Below are 14,004 nucleotides of genomic sequence, written 5' to 3'. Positions count from 1 at the left end.
AAAAAAAAAAAAACTTAGGGAGCTCAGATCTTCGGAGACATCGACTCTAGGGTTAGTCATTATGGTTATTGTTGCTCACAGCTAGCACTGCCTGGAGCATCCGTGTTGCCAGGCACTTCATATGCACCATTTCTGCAACTCACCACAACCGGGGATGGTCGCTCCATTTTACAGATAGGGAAACTGAGTCTGGGGGTGGACGAGGAATCCATAAACCCAGGCCCTGCGCTCTGCCCACCACATTTTCCCTTGCTGTCTTCTGGTCCGTGACTGGTTTATTAGGTCATCAACTTTTCGGTTGTGGTCACAAAAGAACCGTCAAGCCCATGGTGCCCACCAGCGGCCTTGGCACCGCCTTGGGCCACGTGAACCTGGCTACTTACAGTCTTTGATGGCAGCCTTGGTCTCTTCAGTGTCCGTAAAGAAGGAGTAACCTGGGAAGGAAAAAGAAGTCCACAAGTGGTACCAGGTGACCCTGGGTTCCCCGACCGGGAGAGTGGGTATTGGGGAGAAGGGGAGCAACCATCTTCTCTGCGGGGTAGTTTTATTTCAGAAAGAAACTTTGAGACCACCTGGCTCTTATTGGGCCATGCTAAAGCCACCTTTGAGAGATAACCATCTCCTGGTTTTTAAAGGGCTCCTGGAGCAGGCCCCGGGGCCAGGCATTCCAGCAGCCTCGAGGATTTTCCAAGGGCGCCTGTGCCCTGCCTGAGCTGGGCCGTATCACCACCCCAGTGTGACTTCACTCAGTCTCCGGGCAGCATGTGACAAGACTCCTGCTGAGTGAGTTCCCCTTCAGCTCTGCTCGCAGGGTCTGTGATCTGTTTTGGGACCGCCAATCCCTTGGGGGTTTGAATGCCCGTTATGTGCTGGTAAGGGGAAAATGGACATAGGGAGCCAAAAGGAGTGCAAGACCCACCGAGAGGCTATAATAAGAATTTGGGAGATTATGTCGGGGCCTTGGTTTGCTCCTCTGAAAAATGGGGTGGGCTGGGTGGGGGAATTAAGAGTCTCAAATCAAGTTACCATGTGGTGTCACAGGCCAAGGGACACCTCTTTTCTAGCTTGGTGTTCAGTAGGATTAACTTCCACTGACTGAGGGGCCTGGAACAGGACACATTTGTGACTGTTTATTCCCAGTGCCATTTTCTGATGGGTTCTGGTCAGCCAGGGCACCTGGGTGCACTCTGCCCGGAGGGCTGCCCGAGAACAGGATGGAGGACTGACCAATGAGGGACCCATTCCACTCCCACCGTGGAAGCCACCCACGGCCCCCCACCCTCCCTGCTGGCCTCACTCTCCAGCAACCAGTGTCCCCGAGTTTCTGAGCCCTTGAATCCTATTGAAATACCTCCTGAGCCAGACAGCACACTGGGCCCTATCCCCCTCCCTGTAGCTCCTCCCACTGTCCAAACTTACTTGTTTTGTGTCCTGTTCTGCCAGAGTCCTAATCCATGCAGTAAAAGAAGGCCTAAACTAGGTAATAACCAGATCATCATCTAATTTATTGTACAAAGGCAGACACTTTTGAGAATGAAAGATAGCGCTGGTAATAATTAGTCTGGGATAACAGGTGAAACAGTGTGTCTTGGGCACACTGGGACGCTGTAAACTCTGGTCTTACTACATGTATTTCGATTCACGACACAGTATACATTCCTGCTTAAGGAACATTTAAGGAGGAATTTCAGTGTGGAGCAGCTTGGTGGTGTAGGTTGTTCTACTGCTCAACACGGTTAACTACCCTGGCCTGAAATTCCACCGTTGGAGTTGGCCTTGTGACCCCAGGGATTCCTCAGGATATGAGGCAAAATATGGCCTGTTGGAAAAACAATTGTGTTTGGCTTGTTTTGCATGGGCCCTGAGATAATGGCTCCAGGAACAGAGATTTGGGGATGAAACAAGGGTTAGGGAAGGGAGGCGCCCAGGCTGAGAGACCCCAGCACAGGGGATGCCGGGGTCTGGAGACAAACTTGATTGACATGATGTTTGGTGAAGGCTGGTGATGCCAAGCTACATCCTCTTCCAGGATGGAACATCTCCCTCTCTGTGGCCCAGGGGGGGTTCTGAAAGGAGCCCCTCCCTGAGCTGCTGTGATTTATTCAGACTTTCTCCTTTTCACGGAGGGCCCACTCTATGCCCTGGGCCACTGCTCCTGGCAGGGCCCTGTCACCGGCTATAATGAAGCCAAGACTGGACAATGATGGACACCAGGTCTGTTGATCCCTTCCTTGCTGCATCTGGTGGGTTGTAGCTCCCAGGGCAGAAGCTGAGAAGTGCCCCAGGGCCAACATCCATAGCTTTCCTGCCCTCAGGCACTCATGATGGGGGAGAGTAAGGGGAAAGCAAAGAATCTTAGAGTTGGAAGGTCCTCTGTGGTTTTCTGCCCAAACAGGAATCCCTGCCACAGCATCCCCATCAATCAGGGGCTATTAGCCTGCTTGATTATCTCCAGTGACGGGGAGCTTCCTACCTTTAGTATCTTCTGAAGCAGTCTTTCCAAAAAAAAAAAAAAAAGAGGCTAACTTTTAGAAAAGTCTTTCTTAAAATTGAACTGAGATGTATTTCCTTATTTTTTAAAATGTCTTTCCCCTTGGTTATATTCATAATGACAAAAACGGCTGCCATTTACTGCATTTGCATCTTTATATGCTGCTCCGGGCCATGTTTCATGGAGTCCTGTCACCTGTGAAGGTGTGTATTATTATCCCAATGTACAGACGAGGCAGTGGAAATTCAGAGAGGGCAAGCCCTTTGCCAGAGGACCTGTGGCTCCAGAGCGTTGGAGTCAGGGTGGCAACACAGGCCTTTCCGAACTCAAAGCCCTTGCTTTGTGTTGACTTTCCACAAATCAACTCTGTGTGCTGTGTGACCTTGGAGAAGTCACCTAATCGCTTGGGACCTTAGTTCCTTTATCTGTGACATGGGGATACAGAATTATATGTTCTCAAAGAAACATTTCCAATCTGAAAACACCTGTTCTTCCACATTCTGCTCTTGTGGGGCATTGAAATGTTAAATAACGCCCCTGGCGCCACCTTCCGGCCGTTTGATCCCTGACCATTAGGCAAGCAGTAATGAAATGCCAATTAATTGGACTCCTCCGGAAACGGGAAGGGACAGGGTCTAGTTCATTTTCTTCTCCTCCTGCTTAGTGAAAAGTCAAGCAGAAAGCTCTTTTTTTCCCCATGTCTTCTGGTGGCGAATCTTAATTAACAGAATACATTATTTCGTTGTCTCTGCCTGGTTCCTGAATGTCTTTTTAGGTTTTCTTTTCTTGTTAAAAAAGTACTCAACGTGCTTCCTTGTAACTTGCTCCCTTTGACCTACAGTCTCTAATTCTAGCAAAGGAGAACGTCCAGGGATTGAGAGATTTTGGTTAAGGGGCTTTTGGTGAATAGAGAGTTCCAGTTCATGAAATCCCACTTGGGGGGCGGGGAGGGGGAGGTAAACTGGGCCCCACTCCCGGCCCCTCCCCCGGAGGCCCGGCCCCCTGGACACTGACCTTGCGAGCGGATGTTCTGGAGGATGAAGTAGAGGTACTCCCCGCAGATGCCAGCCGCCTCGATGAACTCGTCCTGCGTCATGCTGCAGAGCTGGGGGCCGCTGATGTTGAAGTGGCAGAAGGAGATGCAGTTGGCGTCCAGCTTGTACTGCTCGCAGCAGAACTGGAGCCATTCCCAGACGTGGCGCTTAGTCCAGTACTCGGGGTGGACGGACGTCCAGTAGGAGTCGCAGGCTACACCAGGAGAGAGAGAAAGTGAGGGACTGCGGTCCCCAGGAAAGCCTCCAGGGGTCTCCCTGAAGGAGGCTTCCCATTCCTTTAACGTCCACAACCCTCGGCTGTGAGTAAAAAGGACCTCTGGCTGTGGGGTGTTCTCCGGGGGCCCAGGCTTATCTGCTCCACCGCAAAAACCAGAGGAGACTGGATCTTCCGGGAGCACCTGGGGGCAGGAGAGAGAAGGAGCCGCGAGAAACCCAGTCATGGCTTGGGAGCACGGGGGCCTAGTTTTGGTGCTTGGAAAGAGGGGGAAGAGAAAGGGAAGAACAAGGCCCTTGAGCAGTTGGGTTTCAGACAACAGGGTATCCAGAGCACAGTCTTTGGAGCCTGACAAGCCTGAGTTCAAACCCGAGTTGGGCTGCATTTGACCTGGGCAGGGTCCATAGACAGTTAAGCCTCAGTTTCCTCATCTGTACAATAGGTATAATATGCCCAACTCACCAGGCTGTTATACAGTTTGGAGTTGACGGGTGTATAGGCTGTGTAGTGCCTAGAAAACTGTCAACCAATTCAATAGTTACTAAATGCCTAGTGTGTGCCAGGCACAATTTGAAGCTGGTTTGATTCCCTCTGCTCTTACACACAGTTGCAGACACTAGCTACTGGTTTGTGCACGGCCTCTGGTCATCTTGTGCAGAGGGCCTCCATCTGGCGAGACGTTGCCCAGAGGCCAGCAGAGCTTGGGTCACCACAGCAGCCTCCGCTGGGGAAGAGGGAAGTGGGGGAGTAGGTTGTATTGTTGTTTTTGTGGTTTTGATGATGCTTTGAGGACTTTCCATCCTGAGGCCAGAGCCTCTTCACTCCTTCAGAGGAGCCCCATACAAACCCACACAGAGGTGGGCACCATCTTGTCTGGGAGGCTGGGAAGTGGCCATGCCTGGCTTGGAACAGAGATTGGGTGCTCCACAGTTCTGTCCCAATGCCAGGAGAAACAGAAAGAGGGGCAGACAAGGGGTATGGAAGAAGTGAGGTACCAGGTACTTGGTTAGGCTCTTGGACACAAGTCTTGTGGCTGTCATGGTGCTCATTCATTCATTCATTCATTCAATAAATGAGCTTCAGTCTCCTCATTGGCAAAATGGGGATAATGATAGCACTTATGTCATAGGTTGTTTCGTGGATTAAATGAGCTACCATATGCAAAAGTACTTAGAACAGAGCCTGGAAGATTCTAATGCTATTATTAAGATTGTCATTGAACACCTGTTATGTGTGAAGCAACAAATTGTGAGCTAAAGAATCACGGTAGGAAGTCTGGTCCTTGTCCCCTAGAAGGTAACAGATTATGAACCGGAGGGTCACAGAGGACTTGCCCCAAATCCCACAGCCAGCGTGCGGCAGAGCTGGGATTTAAACCCTCGTTGGAACTTGAAAGCCATCGCTCTTCCCATTCCATCATACCTGGTCCTCAGAGTGTCAGGACAGAGAAGAGATGAAGCGTGGAGAGAGAGGCAGAGGCAGACAGTGAGAGAGAGTGAGAAGGCCTGAGGAGAACGGCAGAGAGGAGCGTGTGGCTCAGGCTGTGTGGACGACAGAAAAGGTCACTCATGAGTAAGACACCACAGCAAATATCGATGAGGCTATTCTGATTCCCCCATAAATGTTGCATTTGCAGCCACTGTCCCCAGTGAATCTGTGGATCTTCCAATCCCAGGCAGGAGAGATGTTCTCTGCCCTCTCAGGGGTATTGCTCCCTTGGGAGCTTCTTAGGCACCTCCTGTGTGTCAGCTTCTCAAGTTCCTCAAATCCTCCCAAACAGGTATGATTTCACAAAGGAGGAAACTGAGGCTTGCCCTAAAAGTCAGAGCCCCAGAAATCTCCTTTCCCACCATGGAGTAGATTGAGGGGTGATCAACTTAAACAATAGATTTGTTTTAATTTATCTTAAATTTTTAATCAGAACTTTATATGCATGTGGATAAAGGGTCGGGGGTTCTCTGCCAGCATGGTGGAGGTCAATGTTGTTGCCTCTCCCTGGTGGGTGAGGAGACAAGGGGGCTGCCTCTCTTCTTGCTTGCTGGTCGCTGGCTGGAGCCGGCTCACTAGTCTGTGGGGGGGCCCCTTGTGGCCAATAGGGTCTCCTGAGAAAATAGGGCGCCATTCTCCAGTCTGGTCTGTGCTTTCATCTACTGATTTTTGGCTTGAGTAAACCTAGGGGGGCCTTTGACATTCCTGGTATTCTGATGAGGGACGTTTATGAGCCTTGAAATTCTTCCGCCCTTGGTCCTGAGCTGAGCGCCCAACAGAGATGGCTATCGGTGTGCAGCAGTTGGAGGACACACTTTATTTCTTTTCATGGAAAGGTTTCTAAGTCTCCATTCCCTCCTCTCTCCACTTCCACCCCCTTGTTATTTTCTTTGGCACGTGAAGAGGGCCATGTTGTTTCTGGAAGCCAAAGGGCCTAGAGGATTCAGAGAAACGCTGGGTGGGGGTGGGCACTGACATGAGGAGGTGTTGCTGGCAGGCTCCCTTCCCCTCAGCTCTTTCCTTGAAGCTCACCCACAGAGCAGGCTTTGTGTGCAGCTCCCTCTGGAGGGAAGCCAGAGCCAGAGCCAAGCATGGCGGGCTCTCCTCACCAGGAAAGGCCTTCCCACAGCCTTGGGAGCTGAGAGGAAAATGGCTGTTCTCACTACACGGAGGGCAAAGAGAGCCAGCATCATGGGTGCTTTCTGGTTGTGGTGTGTTTCTGTGGTCCTACCCTCACTAGAGGGGCACAGAGGTGAGGCTTACGGAGGTGAGGAAGGCCTGCTTCATCTGGCCCCTCCTCACCCTTCCCCCCACCCCGCTCCCTCAGGATTGCTTCTGGCCCAGAACAAGGTCTCCACCTACCTTCTCCTAACTAATTCCTACTCATCTTCAAGACCACAGCTCACTCCCCCCATCTCAGGGAGACCTCCCATACCTGCACAGCCCCCGCAGGTGTCCTTCTCAGAAGGATTCATACCTCACCCCCCTCCCCAAACCATGAACTCCACATGGCTGGCCAGCTCTGCTTTGCTCACCCTGAGTCAGGAGTGCTTGGGGACTGGCCTACCCCGCTGTGGGTGTCCAGTGAGTGTAACCAACTGGCCAAATCACCAAGGCCTATTATCCCCTCTTTACAGGGGAGGAAAAGGAGGTTCTGAGAGATTATGGCCTACTAAGGCCACATGGCTAGGCAGTTAGGTCCACATCAATTTTTCCATCTTTAAATGTGAGAATTTTGCATCATAGCATGCCTCACTGTTCTTGGTTGAGGAGGACCAAGTTGGACACACATCTCCAAGACTGACTAAAAAAGATTTGGACAAAGGCATATACACACATAAAATTATATATATATCTTTTATACATATAAAAATTTAGGTTACAAAAGGTTTACAAAATCAGAAAAAGGATGAGAAACTGATGATGACAAGGTTTGCAACCTCTGTGATGATATGAAGAAGACCCTCTTGCTACTTGGAAGAGATGAACTCAGGGCAAATAAAAGAAGGGGTAATGCACCCACAGAGTATGTTATCTTTAATAGATTATGTTGTCTGGAAATACAAAGTGTTTTTCTCAATGCATCTAGCATTTATAAATAATCAAAACTCTTTGGAGAAGTTGAGCGTTGAAACCCTGCTGCCTATGTGTATGGGTTGGGGACGAATCACATCCCATGCCTGGTAGCCTTAATCTAAATGTCCATGGGCCACTATTAAGCACAGTCTCAGTCAGCTCCTTTGAAGCTGGAAGTAGGTCAGGACATTTGTTTAAGGGCCAGCTATACTGGGAGGAAGAACTGAGCAGCTAAGGGGGTTTTCAGCAATTCTGGGGGGGGGGTGGAATTCTCACAAGTGATGCTATAACTTGGGACGTATTTAAATTCAGGGAGGGCTTAAGCCTGTAGAACTGGGGTGGCACACTCAAATACCCACACGGTCAGCAGGGAATGTCCACGGAAGGTGCTTAGAACAGAGGCAGGCATGTAGTAAGTGCTCATCAAATACCATCCATGTATACTTCTTAATATTGAGGCTACCCATACACCTACTTTATATTTCCTCAAATACTTCTAATATGTTCTTTCTCTCTGTGTGTGTAGGTCAGCAGCTTTGTTCCTTTCCAGAGATTTGGGTTTATTTTCTTAATGAAAACTGAGGAAGTTATATTATAAACGAAGCTAATTTGTCCTTGAATGGGCAGCCTGAGTTAGGCGGCCAATACTGTTCAAAATGTGGGGATACTGGCGAGTCTGTGTGATTTTGTAAAATGCTTGGTGTTCAGGACACACACGAGACGATGCTTCTGACACTGGGGTGGAGGGGCAGGGACAGGGGCTAATCCCCTGCCCCGGGGCGGGGGTGTGGACAGAGGGTGCCAAGGGTAATTGAACCCACATGATTAATGCCTGTGCATCTCCCGTGGAAATGCCAGAGTGTGGGTTCAGTAATCCATAACTTTCTTTCTTCATTATAGACATCTGTGGTCTTCTCAATCTTAGGCAAAGTGCTCTTAAAAAAATTCTAGGCGAGTCCCTTTGCCATCTCTTCCAAATGGATGGCTGCCCCTGAGCCCTTCCTACATAGAAATTCTGGAGCCAACATTGTTCATTTTGGGGGAGCCTCCCTTCAAGCAAATATCTGGGGGCGGATTTTGACTTTTCTTATTACAACAAAATAGATATGCAGCAGAATGCAAAATCTGTGGGACTGGAGACTGTGAAAATAATTTGAGCTTAGAGCTCTGAGTTCGGTCCCCAGACCCTCTGCAGGAGAACTTGGTCTTTCTCCTCCGCTGATCGGGGAGCCTCAGTGAGAAACTCTGTGAAGCTAAAGGAACCTGCCAGCTCCCAGAATTCAATCAGACTCTTGTCCCATCCTCCATTCTACAGTTCCATCGAATGACCTGAAGAGCAAGGGACCTGCAGGAAGGGACCAGGAAGGGAGGTGAGGATTGTGTGGAGTTAACTGAATATGGGCTGGGGAATGGACCTCCGTGATTTGCAGTCCTGGCTCTTCATCGTATTAGCTGTGCAACCCTAGTGGAGTTTCCTAACCTCCCTGGACCTCAGCTTCCTTCTGCAAAACAATAATGCCTACCTCATAGGAAGTTTGCTGTGAAAAGGAAAAAAATGGTACATGTAAAGAACTTAGCCCAGTTATCTGGAGGACAGTAAGCCTTCAATATAAGTCACCTGTAATTTGTTACTATTTTGGGACTGTGTTTTTTCTCAGAGAAATGAGGCCACGCCCACCTTCCACCACCCCCCCCCCCCCCGCCCCCAGCCTCCATTTAGCTGAGGGACAAGCAGAACAAAGCAAGCCCAGGGCTAGGCGTGGGGAGGCAGAGAGTCTGGGTCACAGGAGGCCCAAGTTAGACAGCCTGGACTGTAATTAGTGTGATTTATTAGCATAGGGAGTTGGGAAAGTTTTTTGCCTGGGGCCGCACTGAAGAGAGCCTGCGAGTGGACTGGGTAGCACGGGGCACCATCAATTGTGGCTTTGTCACTGAAAGGAAGGACTTTATGGGAGGCGGGGGGAGCCTGAAATGAAAAATTGTTTCCAGGTTTCCTTCCAGGGATGGTCGAGCTCCATCTAATAGCCCTTCTTGGCCTTCCTTCCAAGCCTGTGGAATGATTTAGACCATGAGATGGTGGAATGGGAGGGAAGCCCGGACTAGTGTAAGAAACTGGATGGAGAAGAGACTAGAAGGGTTGGTGGGCATCAGCAAAGAGCTATGGCCTGGGGCATGTGGGGTTGGGAAGGCGCAGGGAGCACCAAGCCCCTAGTGGTCCCGAGGCCACAGCTTCCCAGAAGGCTCAGATGTGTGCAGGGTGGGCTGCTGGTGGTGAGCACTGAGATCTCTCTCTGGGGGTGCTCCCGGGATGTCACCACCGCCACGGGCCCACCTCACGCTCTTCAATGATGTTATTTATCTGGTTTTCATTTAGAGATTCTTAAGACTCTTTTGCATGTGCTCTCAGACTTCTATACCCAGTGCATGGATCTTGCTGACAAAAGCCCACGTGGGACCCAAATGCCTCTCTCCCTGATCTTCTGGATGTTAATACCCAAAAGATTTTGCACTTTTTCAAATAAAGTTCTCTTTTAAATAAAATTTCTCATGGTGTAGCAACAGCTAACATATTTGTGGAGCACCGAGGATGTAGCAGTTAGCATGCTCTCCTCTGTGCTCCTGTGGCCCCCCTCCCCCCCGCCACCAGGTCCTCTGAGGAAGTGGCAGTCCTAGTCCTCTGGGAGTAGGTCATGTAGGGGTTCTCCAGCTCCTGGAGCTGGGCCTTCGTGCCTTCAAGGTGCAAGAGCCTTGCGTGACAGTGGGGATGGAGAGTGGCAGCTGGAGCCCGGCCTTCTCAACCGTCACCCCAGGTTCCTGAGGGACCGCTCAGGAACCCCTGGAATGGCCCCGATCTAGAAACCTTTGCTGCAGACAAAGTAGTAACGAGAATCCAAAGCAGAGGGGGCACCGCATGTCGGCGTGGTCACCTCGGCAAACGGGAGGGCTGTGTGGGTGTGTGCACGTTCAGGGCGGAGAGCCAGCAGCGAGGTGTGAGGCCGGGGTACTCCATGACTTGTCAGAACTTGAGTGGAGAAATATCTTTAAAAAGTATCATACGCTTGTGAAGTACAGATGGCCCGCCTTGCATACTTTGGTAAAGTTTTCCAGTGTCGGTAATTCTTTATTTTAAGAGAGCAGAAGGGAAGCCCCACAGGGAGTTAATGAAATTCTAGAGTATTTTGCAGTCTGTGAGCATCCCCTCCCCAGCCTTGCGGGGAGGCCACGCAGAAGGCCCGCTTCAAAGAGCAGGTCCGATCCTTTGTGGTTAGCGCGTGGCGGGCACAGATTCGGCTGCTGTCGGCTACAGCTGTTGGAAAAGGTTGTGAAAACACCCGGTTTTCCTGACTAAGTTGATTATTCCTCCCTGCCCTCTTGTAGACATCGGTTGTCTAGTGGGCACATCATTTCTTTCTCCCTTTCTTTCCCTTTGGTCTCAAAGTATCTAAGCTGTCAAATCCTGACTTGGAAAGGATGAGATGGGGCCCCTTATTGCTTTTGTTCAATAGGAGAAATGAAGAGGGGAGAGAGACCGAGCTGTTTTTCCACTAACTGGGAGGCGTGGGGCTGGAGGGATGTCACACTGGCCACAGACCGCGGGGAGTTTGCAGTCCCCTGCTGCCTCCCTCTCTGCAGACGCTTGGATGGCAGCGTCACCTCTCCGGGATAGAAAAGACAGAGGCGGGTGCTCTGAGGAGGGCCAGGGCCTACAGGGCCCACCCAGTGCCCAGGCAGCTCTCAACTATCCTTGCACATCCAACTTCTCTCCACCTTTAGGAGGTCAGAGACATTCAGCTCCTTCAGGAATCCAGAGAGCCAGGTGGCAAGTCAAAAGTCGGGCTCCTCCCTCAGGGAGGGTTACTCCTGCAGTATATTTTATTTTCATCGGCCTCATGCCTTGGTGGGATTTGGTCTTCTCTCAATGGGTGGTGGAAGAAGAGGGCTACATCTGTGATGCAGGAATCAGAGAAGCTTCTGGAAGGGGTCTTAGCAATGACCCGGTCCAACCTCTCATTAGCCCATCCGAGCTGGAAATGCAGAGGCCTCAGACAGGAGAAAGCTGTGTCTTTATGTCTGAGACTGTCAGGTATCAGCCCCATTGGCAATCCTACTGGTGATCACTTCTGTTAACCCTTCGTTTTTGTTTTTGTTTTACTGTGGTAAAATAGACCTAGAATTTACCATTTTAATTCTTTTTAAGTGTAGAGTTTAGTGGCATTAAGTCCATTCATATGATTGTGCTAACCATCACCTCTGCCCGTCTCCAGGACCTTTTCATCTTCCCAAACTGAAATTAGTCCTTCATTTTTAAACGCCCGTGTGTGCTTGTCCTGCACCTGACTGTGTCCCAAACACTTCCCACATATTCACAAACTGCCCTGATAACCATTCTACGAGGTAGGCGTTATTGCCATCTCCATTTTGCAGATGAGAAAACTAAGGCACAAGAAGTTACAATGCTACAGTTATTAAATCTCAAAGCCAGACTGCATTTAGTATCCTAAATGCGGCTCCAAAGTCTGAGCTCTCGATGACTACAGAAACTGCTCCAGTGCCTGGAACACTTCCCTGGGCAGACAGGCCATCCCCTCCTGCCACCTCTCTAGCTGCCACCTGGCAGAATGGGCAGGAAGAGGGGGCTCCCGGGACGGCAGGTCTGGGTTATGCATGTGTGGAGAGAAGGACCTTCTTTCTGGACCCTGCCATCATCAGACAAAGGGGGAGACAATGGGGACACAAAAGCCTTCATTTTCCTCCTTCAAACTTAGCCTCAACCAAATATTGAGGGGCAGAAATAGAGGACATTCTTCATTATCTCCGAATCAGAGTGTTTCTTAGGCCTAAAGGAGAACTGGAATATGTATCTGGATGACTCAGGACCCTCCAGACAGGGGGAGAGACATCCTGTGCGTGTATGAGCTCCTGCGTTGGTGGTAGGAGCAGGGGCAGGACTGGATTATGGAGGTAAGTGCCTCAGGTGTGTCTGTGAGGCCTTGGCCTCTGGCCTGGAGGCAGGGGCTTCCTTCTGGTGGGAGACATTTTGCAGCAGCCTCAGAGGCTTGGCCTCTCCTGGACCCGCCTGCCTCCTGCCCCTGAGTGTGGACCATGCCAAGCCGGGAGGCACAGGGTTAAGGCCCCGTGAGGACTGACAGCTTGATTAGGACTTGCATCACCAGCCTCGGGGCGTGCACCCGCCCTGTGAGCCCTCTGCCAGGTTTGCTGTGATGTGCAGTCACCCGAGCACCTGGGACAGAGGCCCTTAGAGAGATGCTGGGGCAAAGCTCAGCTGGCCCCCCTCTGGCATGGGATTTGCACAGGGCCCCATGCTTCCTTTTTAGGTGGAGAAAACCGGCCGAGAGAGGAGGAAGGGTGGGAAGGGAGGCCTGGTGGACAGTGTAGGGATTCATGTTTACCGAGCACTTGCTTTGGGCCAAGCTATGTATTTTAGGCAGTTTGGCTCTCGTAATCCTCACAGTGATTCTCATCATCCCTGCTTTAGGGATAAGGAAATAGAAGCTCAGAGAAAAACAGTAATATTAATAACAATAACCACAGGGTAGCATCATTTATAAGATGACCATGTAGGATACTTAAGAATATAGGTGCTCAAGTCAACTTGCACGAAACTTAATTAACCATAAGACCTTGGACAAGTCACTTGACCTCTCTGTGCCTCAGTTTCTTCATCCATACAGTGGAAATAATAATTGTTCATTTCTCATAGGGCTGCTGTAAGGATGAGATGGGTGCTTGGCACAGGGCCTGAACCATAGCTAGTATTCAGCAAATGTTAGCTAAAACCATGATGATCAAGCAATCACAGCGCGCTAGGCTCTAGGCTAAGGGTTTCTTTCCACTACACTGCTTAAATATAATAACTCCAAGAGATTGATTCTGTTAGCAAAACGAGGCTCGAAGATGTTAGTAGAGTCCCCCAAGGCCACAGAGCTGGGAAGAGGTTGGGGTGAGGATTCTGGTACTTTTCTCTCTGCAGAAGCTGCCCCGCCTGTTTCCCAGACCTCCTCCAGTCTTCTGCCCTGAACACTGGTGGAAGCTGGCATTTTCAGGCCCCCAGCATGGCCTTGCCGCCTCCTAGAGGCCAGCACCACCTCCTGCCCAAGCTCTTCCCAGCTCGGATGGGCTTCTCTGGATTTACGCACCTGTCTGATGCTCAAAGGCAGGATAATACTCTTCATTGCTGAACAGATCAGTCCACGACATCAGGGGGTCACAGAAGGACGTGTTGGGCAGGAAGGTACTGTGTGTCACTGAGTCCAACATCACCCTACAACGGCAGGAGAGGGCTGTGAGGAAGCCGACGAGGGCCACAATGCAGGAACCCCCCATGGGGTACAGTCGGTTTTTAATAGCAAACACGCAGCCTCCTAGGAACCAGGTACCTCTCTGCGTGCTTGCCACAATGTTATTCAATCCTTGCCACATCCCGAGAAGTTTGTACATCTGTCCCTGTCTTACGTACAAGAAAACCTAGACAGTGGGGTTGAGACAGTTGCCCACGTAACATGGCCCGTAAGTGGCAAAGCTCAGGGCTTGACAGGAGGCTCTTATGACGCAATACTGCCTCTTTCTTTACTTTTCCTACTGGCTCACATCTGACTCCTGAACTCTGGCTTGTAACGTTTAACCATGTGCTTCTGAAGGCTGGGCAAGTGTTGCTGTAT

At 50.4% G+C, this 14,004-nt stretch overlaps 1 protein-coding gene across 1 annotated transcript in view; it reads right to left on the bottom strand.

Annotated features, from left to right (window-relative positions):
• The window catches only part of ELF5 (E74 like ETS transcription factor 5), a 29,894-nt gene that overhangs the window by 9,557 nt on the left and 6,333 nt on the right, over window positions 1-14,004 (bottom strand). The window contains exons 2-4 of the mRNA XM_081798362.1: window positions 13,483-13,607; window positions 3,506-3,739; window positions 384-434 (exon numbers count right to left, since the gene is read on the bottom strand). Coding sequence (XP_081654488.1) covers window positions 384-434; window positions 3,506-3,739; window positions 13,483-13,603 — 406 coding nt within the window. The 5' untranslated portion in view covers window positions 13,604-13,607. The remainder of the gene's footprint in view (window positions 1-383; window positions 435-3,505; window positions 3,740-13,482; window positions 13,608-14,004) is intronic.

Source organism: Leptonychotes weddellii, chromosome 11 (genome assembly GCF_054177405.1).
Source record: "Leptonychotes weddellii isolate Sample4059 chromosome 11, ASM5417740v2, whole genome shotgun sequence".
In the NCBI taxonomy this organism is placed as follows: Eukaryota; Metazoa; Chordata; class Mammalia; order Carnivora; family Phocidae; genus Leptonychotes; species Leptonychotes weddellii.
Note: the sequence above shows the minus strand (reverse complement) of the source record. Positions and strands in the feature narration are given on the sequence as shown.